This window comes from Neodiprion pinetum, chromosome 6 (assembly GCF_021155775.2).
Source record: "Neodiprion pinetum isolate iyNeoPine1 chromosome 6, iyNeoPine1.2, whole genome shotgun sequence".
Lineage (NCBI taxonomy): Eukaryota > Metazoa > Arthropoda > Insecta > Hymenoptera > Diprionidae > Neodiprion > Neodiprion pinetum.
Genome location: NC_060237.1, coordinates 28,874,426 through 28,892,896, shown reverse-complemented (window position 1 = coordinate 28,892,896; position 18,471 = coordinate 28,874,426). Strand labels below are relative to the sequence as shown.

Here is an 18,471-nt window from a genome sequence, read left to right as displayed (position 1 = left end):
TAAAAGCTTATACGTGTGTCCTTGCGTGAAGCCGTTTGTTTCTATAATTAAGGACTTCATCCCCATATCCGAATGCTGCGAGAAATGCAGAGCTATAGATATTCTATACGTGGGTAGAAAATGAGACATGTCAATTGTTAAAACAATTAAAATACTTCACTGCCGGGAATTTTTATAATTATATTTATTAATGAATAGACCAAATCAGTTGCCTCAAGGAGGATTCCAAGACAAAAAATATATCTACTATTCAAGACGAACGCAAAACCTAAACGGCAAAAAAGGTTTCAGTAATTTCAAGGAATTGTGGCTCTTAAGCTTGGAATCAACTACAAAACGCATCAGAATTCTCTACAGAGCACTTTTAATTATCGAATGATTAAAAAAAAAAATTGTTTTTTGAATATAAAAATAAAAATGACAGAATGCGAAATAAATTTTTGATCAAAAAATATGACGCGGATCGTACGTCATTCAATTGAAATCTATTTTTGCAAATATCGCTGGGACGGGAATTCTTGCTACATAAAGTTACGACAGTTCAACTACTCGATAAAAAATTTATGGAGAAATGGAGCTGGTCTGATCGTCGGGTAGTTAGTTTATTATAATAAAGCCTGCCGTTGTTTTTATTCGAGCTGGCAGCAGCGGTTGCAAGTCGTGTAAGACTTGCGAGTTGTGCTATATACGTACATCTGTATCTACAGAGTCGAGAACGGGGAGCTGAGCAGAGTAACACTGTTACAAATTCTGGTACAATTTCGCGTTGTTCATTCATTTAGAATAACAACGTTACTCCATCCCCCACCATCACGCCGCTCCCGCCGCGCATCTAGACTATAAATGTTTTGCCTCCCCCCTACCCTCTCTGAAGTAATTAGCATTTAACATTTTTAATTTTAAAAAAAGAAGCTAAAGAAAAAAGTAGTAGATGCGAAAAAGTAGATAGAGAAGAGAGAGAGAGAGAGAGAGAGAGAAAAAATGTCTTTCAACATGTAACAATTCGCTAACCACGCGTAAGTATTAAATTTTAAACGCATGTCCGTGTGTCTCCTTTTTTAATTTTTCAAATATCAATTCCATGTTTTTCGTGCTCTTTGAATGTTAATATTCGTATTCTTCTCTTAATTTTATCCGTTTTTTCGATCGTTGCGAATTTATGTATACCTAGATCGAACGGCGAAACGGGAACGGGAAAATCGTATACTATGTAACCGTGCAAAACTCATTATTCTTGCGGTTGATAAACGGAGGGATCGAGAAATCCTGCACTCAATTATTACAGATTTACAACCGGCATTCTAATTCAACACTGCGTATCCACAAGGCTCGAGCCTTCCAAATGCGGAAAATTTCCGCGGATGGTAGGTATAACCGAGTTCGTTACTGCCTCGCCGACACAGGTGCCTGCCCACCTTCCTACCTATCCTATACGTTGTATGTGGCCACGAACGACAAGATAAATCGCTGTCCGTCCCGAGCCGTGGAGAGGACGATTTTTGAGGGAATAAATCCCCCGAGGTAAACTGGATCTGCAATCGCCGTTCCTTCTTGCTATTCGCGGGAGTTTTAGAAAAGTGTCACGAGGCATGCCGAACTCCCGTTTCACGGACGACGAGCCCGTTTGTTTTTTTTTTTTCTCTGTTTTTGGAGCAAAAGACGTGAACATTTTTTTCAAATTTACAAAGACGTTTTAGTCGATCATGCAATCTTGTCTCCTATGAATTGCACGGATATGCGTGAATATTTTATTGAGACTCGAATCTACGGCGAATCGAACGGAGTGCGGGCAGGAGCTACAGGATGCAGAGAGAAATACAGGATATAGGAGAGGAACAACGAGGCGGGAGGCACGACGATGTTAGTTTTAGCTGATTAAATTACTAAGCCGTGGCAGTACTGCGCGGGCATAGAACGCTTTTCAATTCGCGAATCCATCCCGTTTATTAGTCACGTCAGGGGGTAAAAGGACGGTCCGGAAATCGGGAGGTTCCACGAATTTTATCACACATGCAGATCACTCAGGGTGGCAGGTTTTCGAAAATTCTGATATCGTTAAGCGACTTGTAACGATTGGTTCTATTGTTTCGTTCGCATGATTCCACCGGCCGAAAGCTGAAGAACATCCTTTTGGCGTCTGTAGAAAAAGGTGAGATTTCGGGGGGAAATAAGGTTACTTTTGTCTTGAGGGAAACGAGAGTCGGAGGCTGAGGTGCGAACGATTTACGCCAGGGCTTCGCGGCTTTGAGAATCCTGGTGATATCCTGCCGCCACTACCACCACCACCACCACCGACACCGCCCTTCACCCGTAAACCTCTTATCCGTTGCTCTAATCTGCCGGCTTTATTTGTGTTTGCTCGGAAGGTTATGATCCTCCTTCGCTCCTATCTACTCCCCAGGATCTATCCGCGCAGACCGGGCCGACGGCAGGATACCCGGTTTGGTTGACGCCACGTGGCTCCGATAACAATACGCCGCGACGCAGTGCGGCATATAGTCCTGCGGAAATCGCGGCGGTCAAATTATTGAAGAGAAAAGTTCTTCCATCGATTCTACTCCGCGCTGATTAAATTGATAAAAATTACAAACATAGATGCAATAATATTTTGCTAGGTATGAGCAACTAGAGGAAAAATTTTACAGTTTACAAATTTATCACTTCTCTCTTTATTCCCTTCATTTTATTTTTCTTAGACCGATCCGTGGAGCTGGGATTTAAATCTTATTTAATAGCTGAATTGATTTTACCGTCTGATTTTTTGTGCGATGATATTTCGTAGGACTAGTTAAAATTCATGGTCGTTGCTCACCTGCTTGGTGACGGAGTCGATCAGCCTGACGAAGATGTCCTGTTCTTGCCTCACGCCTGAAACATAAATTATTGATACATTGTTTTGTAGTACTTGCGGTGGATCAAGCGAAAACGATAATTCACACCGACGTGCAAACACACTGTATGGGACTTTGTCTGATTTACATGGAATTTCGGTTTCCACGATCAATATTCTTTCTCTTCGTCCGTCTGTGCGATAAAAATATTGGAAATCAAGTTTTGCACAAAACCGTGATCAAACTTATTCGCTTATTGAAATCAACTATCAGTATGCATCTATCACCTATCTCGTCTGGTTTCCGTTAAAATCTGACAAGAATTTGTTCGAAGGACAGAAAATTCAAGGTAATACCATCTCACAATGTGTACATATCGAATCAAATCCAGTAATCTAAGGTAAGTGAACCTGGTATTGGCACAAGGAAAAAGCGCTTTCGAATCCCTAGAATTTCGGGATGGTTGAAACGAGCGTTTGGCAAAAAAAAGTTTCCCATTAAAAACCGTTTACGACTGACCGCAGACTCCGCGGCAACACGTCTCTCTCGGGACTTACGCGTGCCCCATATCCCGGCTCGTTTTTCACCATGTGGTCACTCAAGAGGTCCCCCTTATACCTCGAGACGTACCTCCGCATAAAATTATGCCTCCTCTTTCTCTCGGTGCACCAGAAAATCACTTTTTCTCTTCACCTTATCTTCGTTGAACGAGAATTCCTCAACTCCTGGTCGGAAACTTATAAGATGTGACCGAAAACTGACCTTTGATTAGGTAAAACAGTTTTAATCGCCGAAAGAGGTCCTGAGAGACTTTCGCATATTTTTTCGTCGTTTATCCTGATAACGTAAATTCAGCCAATCCGCCGTTGGTGTGGTTGAGCGTGCTTTTATCGGAATAAAAACTATGGCCTGTGCTCACGGGTCCCGATTCGACCCTAGCTTAAGCTGAAAATCCGCGGACCACGTAGCACGGACTTGTAATAAGCCGCGACGGGTTCTCGAGGTAATTTGTGAGCTAGTTTGGGGCCAGATATAATAATCCACGGCTACATAATGCTGCTCGGTCTGGTTCTACGGGTGTACATCTAGCTGCCTGCACGGGTTCTCGCGTTGGGCTCCTCTAGACCAAGTGCGGTTGGTTCAAACCTGTAGAGAGATGAACGCCCTACAACCGCCAGCCAACATCCTCTCCTATCCTACGAAGCACACCGGCGAACAACTGGATGCTGTCCAGAGGGTGCAGACTACGGGGCGCCAGTCTTATATCGGGATTACAGAGGGTTTAACGGACACCGCGGTATATTCCAAGCTTCGAGTGTAGTCGGGCTGCATCGAAATTACTCACCCCAAGTCGGTACAACGTGAGGAAGAATAAGAATCCGGGTACGCGAACATTCGAGCGTTTTATGCCCGAGTCTGTTTTCTGGTGTCAGCGGTGGGATACGGGAAGTCTTGTGAACGGGTAACTACGTAACTACACCCCCGAAATTTTCTGTTGCCGACGTGATTCCCGGTTTACAAGCGGCATATACGAGATCCGGGAGCCCCGCTACACGGAAAAACCGTCGTAACCCTTAAGCGCCTGATCCCTTGCCCTTCCACCCAGCTGTCGTTCCTCTCGACGCAGTTCCGACCCGCAAACCAAGACTGATCCTGCAGTTCTGAAGTTCGTTCGAAAGTATTTTAGTCCGATGAGCAAATCGTGCGTGAGGGAGTAAAAATTGCCATTTTTATATCAAGACGCCGTTTCGGATAGTCCGCGAGTGTTTCGCCGTCTCGACTCGTGCGTGACGTTGGCGTAAATTGGTTGTGAAGATAAGCACGGAATAGGTACTCGTTTCATGGAATAGCGCGAAGCGGAAAGTCCCGAGGATATAGTTCTCACTCCCTGGTGCAGTGTCCGGAGGGAGGAGGACCCGAAGATAGTTGAAAAGAGTCTGACAAGTGCCTGAATACACCGCGCTTACACTCGCACTTGCCTACAAGTTTGTCCTTCGCGGTTAGTGTTTAAGCAACAGTTTCCCACTTCGGTACGTTTACTCTGCGCTCTTCTACCGTTCTATAGATATCCCATTCTCTCGAGCATTAAGTTCTCAGCGTCTAATCGAAGCCACTTTTAACGCTGGGATGCTATGTACCAGAATCACTAACCGATCACTAGAGTCACTTTAACCAATGAATGAAACTCTATGTTCTACTGATTCCGAAGATCCATTCCAGATTTCGGCATTGTCGGTGAGCAACAAGTTTGATCATCAATATATTTTATCATCGGTTAACACGGGTCATGAATTTCAAATATTGATTGAAAAATCAACTAAGTTGGACTAAAAAAATGTACACCATGTAACAGCTGTATACAAGATCTTTTGAATGCGGTATGTTTAGCTTAATCGACACGAATAATACAAGGTCGTAAAATTGAAGTCCGTGGAGATGTAGATTAATATTACGATGATCGAGGTCAGTGGATCGTTTTTTATTTCCAATCCTTGATTTTTTTTTCCACCGTCACCTTGCGTCTCATTCACGTACGTCCGATCGCCTCTGAGAAGACAAATTGGCGGTGGGTTGAGAAGCGTCAGGTGTCTGAGTCCGTCATCGCGTCACCATCGCGGCAGGCGAGCAATAAATCGATAATTAAATAATAAATAAGGAGCGAGCGTGGATCAGCGATGCTGCGAGGATCGAACGGAGCCGGCGGGCGACCCCCGAGGCTCTCCATATCGGGGCATGGTTTTTGCCCCCGGAGAGGCCCCGGAGAGTCGGTCGACCGACGAGACGAGTGAGCGAGAGAAAGAGAAACAGAAGGAGTCGGTGATAAAAAAGGAGGAGAAAGATGAGGCACCAACGATCGAACAGGAGTGCAACCGATTAAGGATCGAGCCGATCGGCGTACACGATCGTCCTGCAGGGTGCGGTCGGTCGAGTTTTTCCCAAAGTATCACTTTTGAACGCCGTCCCAACTCCCGGCGGCGCATTACGGGCCCAGTTATGCTAAACTTCTGACAGGTGATTAACTAATAGGGATCGGACCTCGAGGCGATCACGCGGGAGTCCCGGAGTCCCGATCCCGAAGGACTAGGACAAGGAGAGCCACGGCTACCGGGGGCCGAGAGTCCTGCGCCGCAGGACCTAACAGATCACCTTCGCGTTTCTATCTTTGCAACACAGTCAGTTGTTTCTTGTCCGCGCTGTTGGTTACACGTTTTAGTTACCGTAGATGGAGGGGAGGCCTCTCGATCCCCCCCTGCGTTGCAAGAATCACACATTGATCGATCGGAACTCGGTATGAAGCCGATCCGGACCCGAGAAACTCGAGGTCGCTGAGTATGGAGTGCAAAAGATTTATTCTACTTATGTTTCAGCGTTCGTTGCAAACGGAAACTCGAGTCAATAGCGAGTAATTTTCAGACCACCAAGACACCAAGAGCCACCTAACCATACGAAATGGAAACGGACATGCGTGAAAACAAATTATCTACGCTCTTGACAGGATTTTGGGAAACCGATCAAGCACGGCTACGATCATTCTTACTGGCAGCTAGCGTCAATCGGGACATTTTCGATGCGCAAACGTGAGGATTTTGTGGTCATTCTTCACCTGCAGGCATTTCGTTCGAAAATGCGAGCTATTCTGCTGCACGGACGTCGCAATGTGCCTTTTTGCTCGATCAAACCGCAACACCCTTCTCCGATGCGGGGTGACGTAAAATATGTCTCTGTTGCGGCTGGTTCTGTCCGTCGGAATGACTGACTGACTGACTGACCGAGTCGTTGAAAGTTAGAGAGGATGAGAGCTTTTTAGAGCCTATAAGATACATAGATATGCGACCGATCGTCCGGTGTCCGTGCGGAATGTTGATGGCCCGTCTTGATCTTGGCGTCAACACTCGATGATAGCTCCCAACTCTTCCGTTCAGGTTCAGGTGACAACTTTAGGCGACGATGTATTAATTTGTATAGTCCGATGGATCGATCGTCCGATAAGTGATCGAGATAATTTAACAAAACGAATCAAATAACACCTTGGAAACTCAGATCTACGAGTCACAAAGAAAAGAAAAGTATGGTTTCGAAGATGTGAACTGTCAAAATGTGAAAACCTATCTTGTAATTGCATGAAGGATCTATGATACAGTTCTGCTATACCTAATCGTTCATAATCGATGAGCAGAATAGAAGTCACAAACTATGAAAACAGCATAAAAATGTGGTTTTCTTTACCATTTGCGTAGAGCAGCTGAAGCCGGTACTGGATCCCATTATTCGTCTTCTGTCCCTCGGTTTCCTGTAACAAAAAGATGAGAATAATTTATCAGCAAGACAATGCATGACTGGAGTGCAGGAGGATAAAAACCCGAGTATATTGTCCGTGATATCGAAGGCCTGACAGTGCACGCATAAACCGTGCCGTTGTAGCAAGGTTTTACAAAGATAGCGAAGAAGCGTGCGGTTTCAAGTAGATCAAGATGATTACTTTGCCAGGAGTAGGAGGGGGTGGCCCCGCCTCGAAGCACTGACTGCACTTAATTAAATGCATTTTGATGTATGTATGGGACATTGTACGTGTACTACGCTCGTCTAACGTCACTCGCTAATTATTAATTCCTTGATGAACGCGTATATAAGAGCTTCTGGCTGGAGCATAGTTACGTTATAGTTACAGATATAGATACACGCGGGGTATGCGGTCGTACCTATCCTCGCGTGGCGTGCGATGCATAATTATCCCCTATGCGCTGGCTTCCTGACGAGTCACGCGTGCATTGTGCCATATGCCGTTGTACGGAGCGGAGCGTCCTTAATGCATTTTCAACAACCCTGGACGCGCCGCTGCATGTGCAGCGGTAAGTAACGCACGTTGGGCGGGGGTAAGATATCAAAAAACTTTTATACCCCGATCGAGTAGTATACAAGTATTTCTCGAATGGCAGTTACAGCTCTGCGAGGTGAATTACAAGCGGCGTGCACGATATCCATTTCATTCCAAGAGATGCGCGGACCGGACGAAAATATGTAAATAGGGGATGATAGCTCGCGACGCCGGCTCCCGGCTCATACTCGCTTCGCCGTCCACCTCGGGGGTTGATGTATGCCCTCGGTGCATGACCCTAATTAATAGGATACCACGCGATGCAACTGTCTACCACCCGTGAATTATACAGGCCAACTGCGAGCGCACGTGCATAACTACGAGCTTGCTGCTCAGCGCCAATGCGCTTTGCCGTTGTTAAACGCGAGCACACCAACTTCCGTAATTAGTTAAGTAGGCTCGAGAGTCTCGGGGGTTGATTCACACGTCGATGCGAGTCGAGAGCTCGTTAAGATACTCCGACAATGCCGTACTCGGACATTTTTCGAAGCGACCAATCCTCCCCTCTTACACCCGTCGCGATTGGTGCGTAGAAAAAGCGCCAAAGATAGAACCGACTCTCGACTAGACTTCGGGCCCTTATTGCTCCTCTGAGGGTGAACTTCCGGAGATGCGTGTACGCGGCTTACGCTGTGAGATGTCTTATATTTAGACGCAGGATCCCTGCACGTCTCGTCTTGAACTCGAAGGTGAAGTGCAAACTCGTAAAACATGTTTGACTGGAAGTTGCGCGATTCCCAGCAATTAAAAGGCAGAATTTAGTATAACTGATTTACGTAGTGGGATTTTCTAAGAAGTCTGTCACAAAAAATTTTATCAGAAACGACCTGCACACCGAACCGTAAAGCCGACTTTTCATTCACCCGCAAGATCTCGGACGAGAAAATATCAGAGGCTGACTGGGACTCGAATTGAAACGAATGCCTGGAGCTGCACCGGGTAAGGAAGACGGAGATGATCCTGACGCCTCGGCCAGGGTGTTCCATAGATAAATGGAAAGGACAGGTGTCGGAGGGGACGATTGCCGATGGCTATCAATGGACAATAACAACCGGTATGCACGCGTGTCGATTACGAGTATCGAACGCGCAGGTTGCGGCTTGATTTCACCAAGCCGGTACATCAATAATAACCACCACCGTATATACGAAAGCCTTGTATTGCAGGGATGAAAGGCGGATATTTATTAGTCAGCTTTGGATCACGAGTGGCTGGCTTGTCGTTACGACATTTTACGAAGGGCACTCAACCGACTGACTCCACCACCGAGTTCCCCTCTGTCCCTCTCATTGGTCACGCAACTTAATAGCACCCGATAGATCAACGATGAGCTGTGCTGATCAAAGATTACGCCTGGTGTATAAGTCATTCGTTATTCACCAATGCTCAAATACGGAAAGTCAATAAACAGGTAGTGGATACACAAGGCATCGTGCTGGGCGGATTACGAGCATTTATTTATACACCGTAAAGAAAACCTCGGTATATTATTTGGATTCAAATTTTTTTTTCAAATACTGTAGCCCGAAGCAATTTCCTCAGTTATTATCATACAACATTGAATTTGAGATAAATTCACGGTGGCTTTCCAACAACAGCGATGTGCTTCGAACGGAATGTATAACAATTTTTTAAATAAAATTCCACGATGACGTATCGTTGTCAAGGCTTGAACTAATCTAAATTTGCACGTCAGTTGCCTTCGCCGCGAAGTCATAAATACCAGGTACATTATTTTTCTGAGGAGCACATGGCCATGAGCATTGATATTATTTAAGTCCAGATAGATATATCTCACAAATAAAGGCGACACAGCGGCGTACGTTATCTAATGTTCGGTTTAAACTGCATCTACAAACTTCACCGCAAGAGGAACCATAGTAGGATGAAAAGTAGGCTTACTCCGGTGGTGTAAGTCGAGTCATGGCGAAGAGTCAAGTATACGTCCTGCACGTTGAAAAAGGTTCCTTCGCGTTCTGGGCGTTTTGTCTTATTGTTAGAAGCGGTGGTTAATAATAATAAACACCATGGCTGCCGGCCATGTCGGCGAACGTATCGTTTTGCACTATCCTCGTCCTCCGTCTTTGCCCATCCTCGCATATCGTTCAACGCGGTTTATCTTACGCCTGATGCCGTGTACCCACGACACAATTGCAGCAACAGCTGATAGGGAATCGGTGTAATTAATTTCAGCTTACCTGATCCTTCTCGACGAATCCGATGAAGGCCGTCCTCTCAATTTCGATTGGCTGTCCCGCCCGGTCGTAGAGCGCGATAACAAAATGAAAAAAATTACTCTTTCTGAGGTTGCTTGGTGGCTGGTGTTCGAAGTGGGCTCTGCCGACACCGACTCTGTAACAAGACGCAGAGATGCCGGATCAGATATAGCCACTGGCAACTTTCCTTCCATCGAAATGAATGAAAAGTGATCAAGATACTACGCGAAAGCGGATCCAGAGGCTCCGTCGAGAGGGAAGAACGACGGAAGTATAAAGGAAAGACAAACGAGCATGGATGGGGCAGTGCGCAGGTGGCCTCAACGCCTTAAAATCCCATTAAGGTCTCATGTGCCGAGATTAGGCCGCCGGACTCCAGTACCATCTTTGAGTAATGGCACGGAAAGACCCCTTCGCTACGCGATATAATAGCCAAAGCGACTGTACTATCGGCCACGGGATTCGGTGTCGTGACAATGGCGCCAGGGTCCCAACTTTGCCCGGATTGCCCGTAATCCTTATATACAGCATCGCTAGCTCGAATCCGCTGTGGAACTCGATCGCTCTTTCGGTTTCAAATTTAGAACTCGTCACCGCGCCGCAGGTAAAGCCTAAATTTTTTGTAATAAAAAATCAGCTTTTCAAAATTTTACGATCTGAAATCATCGAGAGCTGGAAGAGTTGGCACGTGGCGTTGTTTTCAAAACGTTACCGCTCAACGTGCCTCGACTGAACCCGAATGTTTAGATCGCTGTACGTACGTAAACAGCCGGAGAGCCACGTTGGCTCTGGATTATTAATTGAGTGCGGCGTTAAACGCGTGTTCACCCTCTTTACGCAATCAGTCAGTCACTTCAACCCCATCATCGCTCATCCGTCCAGCTGCGGGTAGTCGAGCCGGTTCAACGATTTGTAAATCAGAATTCCGACGTGTCAGGCATCGAGTTGTTGCTTCACATCTCGAAGCGCCCTATACTTCGTCGCAATTTAATACCCGATATATTTTATTGTTTTTGTATCAATTTTATGGGGGGATGAAGAGGAGTGATCTGGCGGTTTGTTCGCTTCTTTCCACAGAAAATGCCCCCCGTCTTTTTTTTTTAACACCTTTCATTTAATAACTTCGTACACCGGTGATCATCGGGTGTAATCTACGTACCTGCAAACACCTGTACGTAAAACGCATTATGTAGAGTGTGAACGTCGCAATTACGTATAGGCATGATTAATTGGCAGTGTGAAGTTATTTCACCCAGAGGAATTTACTAATGAAATGGACGCGTTGGACGGATATCATTTTCGTTATGCCATAATTTAAATAGCTGGGTGTATGTGAAGAGTGAGCGCGGATAGCCGTACTGTAAAACATGCCTTTGTTCCGCGGCGTAAATTATGCCTATTAAAACGACAAATTGGTGAAAATAATTTCACTTCCAGGTGCGACGTTCCCGTGCCGGATATTTTAAGCTCAAGGTAAAGAAGAAAAAAAGGACAACCGAAAGTTCCGCGTAGAAGTTAAGACGATAAGTTCTCTGTACGATCACCTGCAGACGTCAATACCTGAACGGCGTCAAGGGGTTCAGAATATTTTGACAGGTTGAAAAATTGTTGCCGCAAATCCCATGTTTCGAGGGATGTTTCACGTATTTCTACGGTCAGACGAGTATACATGAAAAAATTTTCGCCTCTTCCCCTTTTCTTTGCAATTGTGTTTCCCGAAAACTTAGAAACCCGGCTTCAAGTTTCTCCTACGGTATATAATGTATACCTATGTGTGTGCGATACACGTGCGAACGGACGTTGAGTGATGGGCTGTCCCTCGTGATTTTGAGAATTTGCGGTAAGCTCGGCCATGCTGCACGCCCCTTTTCCTCAGCGCGTGGAATTCCGATTGAAGAACCCAAGGCGCGGTTTCGAAAGTGAAAAAAGCGCTGGTGATATAACAGCCGTTTTTCAATTTCACCCTCCGATCGTGAGTCTTGAATCCTGCAAATCGTTGTGATGAAATTTGCAAGACCACCGCGTGATTCCGGTGCGGTTTTTATTCGTAAAGAGATTCGTGCAAACGAGTTAACAACGTCAGCGAGAAGAGTAAACGTACGGGTACGATATTCTGGAACTACCCGCAGGATCCGCAACGCCTGCGAGAAATTCGCAAAGAGCGCGAATCCTGTAGACCGAGGTATATAAACGGAGTAGATTCGTGTTGGCAAAGTGTTAAATATTCAACCGGGTAGCTTAATTGCGGGAAAAAGGTGACAAGAGTCGGTTGGCCCTGGTCTAAAATGCTTTACTCAACTCTCTCTCATCTCTCCACCTCCGGGAAGGCGCAACACCCGCTTCTGTGTAGGAAAAACCCCCGCGAATGAGAAATTATTCGCAAATCGCGCTGCTCGCCTCGTATTATCATGCTGAAAATCGTTTCAGCAATTGTTGCTCTGCTTTTCTTTTGGTTTTTCGGCGATTTGAGAAAATCAAGTATTTTTTTCCGTGCGGAAGTTCGTTATCAAGAAATCGATAATTATTATTTATTCGTTATATTCAGTCATATACTGAGAATTTATGTCAGAATACTCATGTTTGTAAGCTACGAAGAACTCTTTGAAAATACAAACATCAAAAATACAGGAGTTAGAAACAAAAGCTTGGATATCGATGCGTCGTTTCAAATCACTTCCAAATGGTTGAAAATCTAATCCATTTGTCAGATTTTACTTTACGTTAGCTAATTTTATTTAGACCACTGTTCTCCACAAAATTACTGTAAAAGATTTTAATTGAACATTGCAATTTTCCGATCACAATCAATACCAGTGTAATATTGTAAAATTAAATATTGAAAAATACCGAGACGATAAAAAATATGTTTCAGGAAAAATTGACAGAAACTTTACTCTTCTGGACAAAACGAGCCATCGTTGATTAAAGTCGATTAAATTCTACGAGATTTTCAACAATTTCGCAGCAATTTGAACTGAACCACTGTCGTCTAAGCCTTTGTAAATAACTGGAGTATATTCTATTCTTGTATCTTTGACGTCTTGATCATAGTTTTCGAAAACAATTATTTGACTAATACTCAACGTGGAGCTATCTCTCAGTAGAATTAATAAAACGGTATCGACGTTCGGCCAAGCAGCCTCCTCAATCCGAATAGACGCGGCGTCCGGAAATGAATAGCTCGAGTTTTGCAGTAGATTTGTGAAATAAATGACGGGATCGGAGGTCCGTTTGTCACGTCCGGTCCGCCGGTGTATTATCGGCATGGTGATCCAGGGTGGGCCTTTAGGGGGTGTCAGGCTGGGGCGGGGGATACGAGGAGGGGTGATGTACGGCCCGTGTCGATAATTATCGGTGGCTGATTAACCGGCCGCCGGTTCGCGCCCCATAACTCTCGATGTCCGATTATTTTGCCCCGTTTGCCATGCACCAATTCCTACCTCTATGTACCCCGAGTTCAGCGCTACCCCGAGTTGTCACTGCGCACCTGCACTACACTCACGTACATAGGGTTCATACCTGTACTGATTTCCGAATAAATGATATACAAGTTTGCATCTTGCAGGGAAAATTTGATGAGACCGTATACGTGTAATCAAATATGCATGTATCACTTCCGTTCAATCGATTTTAAAAATGTATCACTGATCTTTTTTTAACACTGTTATAGTTTTATCCATTTGCTAAGATCGTATTAAGAGGTGTCCCACCACTCAGAAGAAAAAGAAGAAATACCGTGTTTTATTTATTTTTTTTTGAATTCTCGCGTTTGAAATCCGAATAGAGAGATTGTTCTAAACATACTTCTGCGTGTCTAGTATTGTAATATTCAGTTTGTAATGTTAATTATTTGAAATGTACTATGTTTCTATTTTGAAAAAAATTCATCGTGTATCTACGACATTCTAGATCATACTTTTCGGACATAAAATTCACTTCTTTGAACCATCGAGTCAAAGTAGTAGTTGGCGTTATTTCAGAGCGGACTGTACAGTGACCTATACCTGTTTCTACAGGCACGCATGTGCTTGGCGAGTATCTAGGTATCGGTACAGGTTGTACATACATCCGTGCACATAGAAAAGCAGGTAGTTGGCGACACAGCGAGAGAGAGAGAGAGAGAGAGAGAGAGAGAGAGAGGGAGAGCCGTTGCACATAGAGGCAATTTAGCAGCACGTCGGAATAATTATAATCGGCCACAGGATGGTGCGGGGGTCAGGAATGAACGGGGGGGGGGGTCACCGTCAATTCTCGCCAATATCCCTCTATTAAATGGCTGTTTTTCGCGTCATTTCATACCGTCTGTATATCGTCGTACTCATCGCCCCCTCGTAGTCCCCCCCCTCCCCCCTGGCCGTTATGGTTATAGACGTGTCGAGCGCGTTATCGAGTGCCTATCGCCGTTGTTTGCCATCAGCCTCGCTCACTCTTCTTTGCATACGTATTATTGTATATGTATACACTCGCGTTTATGAGTAAACGTAGGTATACGAGTACATGTATGGACCGTTTCAGAAAATACCGCTCAATTCAAATGCTCGAGTAAATTTTAAAGGGAAAGCTCTTTGAGGGAATTATTTAGTTTGGAGAAAAAAATGTCATACTGTCAAAGTAAGTTGAAAACCCAGGATAACGCCGATTTATGACTCCATGCACAAAGAGTTGATCAGTTTCCGATTCTGAGAATAACCCATATATTATACAAGGGCAAGCTAACTCGACGGTATTAGACTCACACAGTGTCAAGAGCGGTGCAAAGAGGAGGGAATGTGTCATGGCGGAAGGAAGGGAGGAAGGACAGTGGTACTAATTACGAGGTTGATTCACGCCTGTCCCGAAATTCGCGATAATTCAGCCGGATTACGTACGTTATGTAGGTTGTGTCCTTTGGCTCGAGGCGTTTCTGACAGTATCCCGCGATTCCCGAATCATTATACCCACAACAGGATGTAATCTAACTTTAAGTCCATCACGGCCAGGCTGACAATTGGATGCATGGTACGTTGATTTTATTTTTTAATTTTTATTCCTGTAGTTTAAGAAAATCGAAATCACACCCAGAGGTTAAAAAATAACTGATCGTATCGACAATTTAATTTTTACTCCTGAGCACATTCCGAGTGATTGAAATTTTCAATTAGCATTCGGAGACGGAAGTAGAAAATTTTGAGTCTCAGATGCTGAGAGAAGAATCAAACGGCAGTATAAACGCGTAATTTCGAATTCCCGGTAATCGTTGCGCGCACGTGATCCGCGACGCGGAGAGCTAATTCCTAGTCTGTGCGGATGATCACAATTTGCGGTGTGATAAAATATGTAGGTGTGGTGGGCGCAGAACGCTCAGAGCCCGTATAAGCCATTCGTATAAATTTGTTATAGCTAGTAATATTCGGATACAGTTGGAGATATCCGAAATACCGGGTTACACAGTCGGTTGCTGCAGCGTTCCGGAGCGGATTTTAGTGGATAGGTACGCGAGTAAAATTGTTGCGGATATCGCGGATTATACACCCGTGCAGAGGAACACCTATGCGCACTCTGAGAATAACAATAAATAGACGGGAAAACGCCCCCGCCACTGTACAGTCATGGAAGCTCGGAATTCCGCAGTTATTATACGACTCGGTTCTACGAATGCACCGGAGTCTGTTTACGGGCTGCAGCCACGACTCGATTAATAATGCCCGACGAGATAATGAGCAATTCGTTACACATCTGGCTGTGAATCCCCGCGCGTAATTTCTGTACTTCATCGTCGGATGCGACTCTGCTATTCTTATCGCGATTGCCGATGCACCGAGAAATATTCGTACAAGAATGCTGATAAACCCAAAATTTTTGAGTATATTTGAAGGGACGTTTTTTTGCTCGTGCATATACGTGGTTTTTTTCCCGCGAAAAGCGTTTGTGGATCTAACCGCAGAGGGAATCCGTCGGTACAAGGTAAAACGCGGGTCCTGTAAAAGGCGGTAAAATTCTCAATTACATTAACTTGATTTCGCTACGTGGGTCGTGACACGCCGGGAAGAGGAGGGTTAGTTAAGGGAACCGCTATTGGATTAGAGGTCCGACCCCCAGCGAAAAGCTTCGGTATACCTTAGCCGCCGTCGTCGCTGGCTTTGGCACCTTTGACCCTGCAGCATCGTCGCGGCAAACCGTCGGTTTACACGTCGTACAAATCCGTTACAGAATTAAGCTCCGGCGTTCTTCCGATATTTTCCCCGCTGCATGTGCGTACGTGCGACCAGCTAGGATCGTCAAAGACTGGTTTCAATTAATCCCGTAGCCGTCAATGAGTAGCAGGTGTCCGATTCCGAGTCAAAAAGAGTGGCGGAATTTACGAGGAGCGAAAACCAATCGACCCTCTTCGTCTTCTGCGGGCTTCGACGAGGGCCGGAAGACCCGTTTTGCGGAGGAAAGAGGCAACAGGGGGGCGTGTTTTGGGTAGGTACGTAAGAGGATTAACCTCTCTTAATTCGGTTTAAAGAGGATTACCGGCATGTTTCATTTCCCCGTGACCATTACTCCCTTGGTTCTGGGTTTAGCCTCGCGCGCCAAATTTGTCACAAGAATTGCAATGGCATTCGAATATTGTCTTTGGACTCCCCTTCTCTTCTTCGCATATTCCCGCGATTATTATACCTAGGCATATATCGCAACAGAAAAATTCGTCCGCAGTAGTCGAGCCCTGGCGCCGTCCGACGGAAGCCAGTAGTGAGAGTCAGGATAGGCCTAGCCCCTCAAAATCGGGCCACCACCTCCATCGCGACCGAATAACCACTGCTTGAGATGAGGAACGAAAGAGATTCTTATCTTATTGTTAGGTCGAGGAAATAATATCCCGAATGCCATGGTAGGTGGAAATCTAATTCGTCCAAGAACTTGGCAGGGTGTAAAATGCCTGTTCTTCTCACGCGCTCGACTTTATAAAGGATTCAGGAGGACCGTAATACATATTCTCTGATAACTCACATCGTTCAGAATGATCCTAAAAGGATTCAGCGCATCGGTATTCGTTCAGTGTTACTAGTCGTGTTTTACATAATCTGTTTATAATGTCTCGCGGAGTTTGTTTTTCATTGAATGCTCGGTCTGCGACTGTTCAAATTGTTCCTCAGTCTTTAGTCTTGTTTATTTTCAACGATTGAACGAACCTGATTACGACGAAACAAGACTCATTTTAATAATTGACAACTATGACACCGATGGTATTGCAGGTGGTTTGAAACCCCATTTTCGTGTGCAGTAACGTCATCGACAGTGAAATACACGGAATCAAACATTGATCACAGCTCAAAGTCGCTAAGTTGAGGATCCATCACGTACTGTAACACTCGGGTGACATGCAGTTCAAAGATGCCTGACCGTAAGGGCGACGGTTCAACATTACAGAACAGACTTCTAATATCCCAAGTAACGCGTGTACAGCATTGACAGGTATGATTCGACTTACGTTCCATTGTCGGCGATGGAAGGCTGCGACCAAGCCCTGGGCACCGGTTCCTCCTTAAGGGTCTGCCTCATGTCCTGAAGAGGAAAGGCTATCGGTGCCCTGGGGTGATGACGGGGCGGCGGTGGCGGCGGGGCGACGCTCGCCCCGTACAATTTCCGCCCCCAGTGACCCTCGAGTTCGACGGGACTTCCGCCGCCAGTCGTGGCTCCCGCACCGCCGCCAACGCCAAGACCGAGCCATGGTGACCCGCCAGCACCCACGATGGTGGAGCTGGGCAGGAGTCCGGACCACTCGTCGGACCGCGTGGTGATGCCGTGCGTTATCTCCTGGGGCAACAATTCGCCGCCGCTCAGCTTCTCGCCTCGACTACTGGCCTCGACCTCGACTACTGGCTACCGAAAACGGAGGAGTCGCGCTCACTGCACATTCGTCGAATAGGATATGTCTCTGCACCCAACGAGCTCTGAGCACCTTGAGCTCGAACGCACTACGGTGCCTTGTTCACTCTGATCTGCATCTGTCCAATCGTCGCGACACTTTTTCCACGTGCCTCTCGGAGCGCGGAAGAAATCACAAACGTCACAATTGTATCACTTGTTATACGTCTTTCCGGCGGAAAAGTCGCACTGGCCTAAGGAGCTTCGAGTCCCGCACGCCTTGCGGTTCTCGTTCTCGTTCTTTTTCCTCCTGACGTCGTCGTCGTTGTTGTTGTTGTTGTTGTTTTTGGAGCCTCGGTGTCTCGCGAGAGGACGTCTCGCGTGGCCTCGTCTCGTTCTAGCCGGAGGTCCCTAGCCGCGCGTTGCTTCCAGTTACGACGCCGCTTGTCGAATGTGTCAGGGAGCCGGCGAGCGGCGTGCTCCTGACTCCCTCAGGGTTTGTCGGGAGGCCGGGGGCGGATCCGAGCGACACCACGTCCCTCCGAGTGCTAACCGGACGCCGGGCCGTGTTGCCACCCCCGACGCTCGTTGGCTGGCCAACCGTTTCCTAGGGAATCCACCAATCCCGTTTCGACCACGTGACCGAGGAACCGCCTCGAACCGGATGGCGGGGACGGTGGCGCTCTGGTGGTAGACCAACGAGGCTGTCATTACGGCG

The 18,471-nt window shown here is 46.1% G+C and overlaps 1 protein-coding gene across 2 annotated transcripts in view; it reads right to left on the bottom strand.

Moving 5' to 3' along the window:
• Positions 1–18,194, bottom strand: part of kn (EBF transcription factor knot) — a 66,583-nt gene extending 48,389 nt beyond the window's left edge. For both annotated transcript variants that reach the window (XM_046631908.2, XM_046631907.2), the window contains exons 1-4: positions 17,377–18,194; positions 9,906–10,059; positions 7,059–7,122; positions 2,813–2,868 (exon numbers count right to left, since the gene is read on the bottom strand). In XM_046631908.2, coding sequence (XP_046487864.1) covers positions 2,813–2,868; positions 7,059–7,122; positions 9,906–10,059; positions 17,377–17,447 — 345 coding nt within the window. In that variant the 5' untranslated portion in view covers positions 17,448–18,194. The remainder of the gene's footprint in view (positions 1–2,812; positions 2,869–7,058; positions 7,123–9,905; positions 10,060–17,376) is intronic.
• Positions 18,195–18,471: the final 277 nt, after the last annotated feature.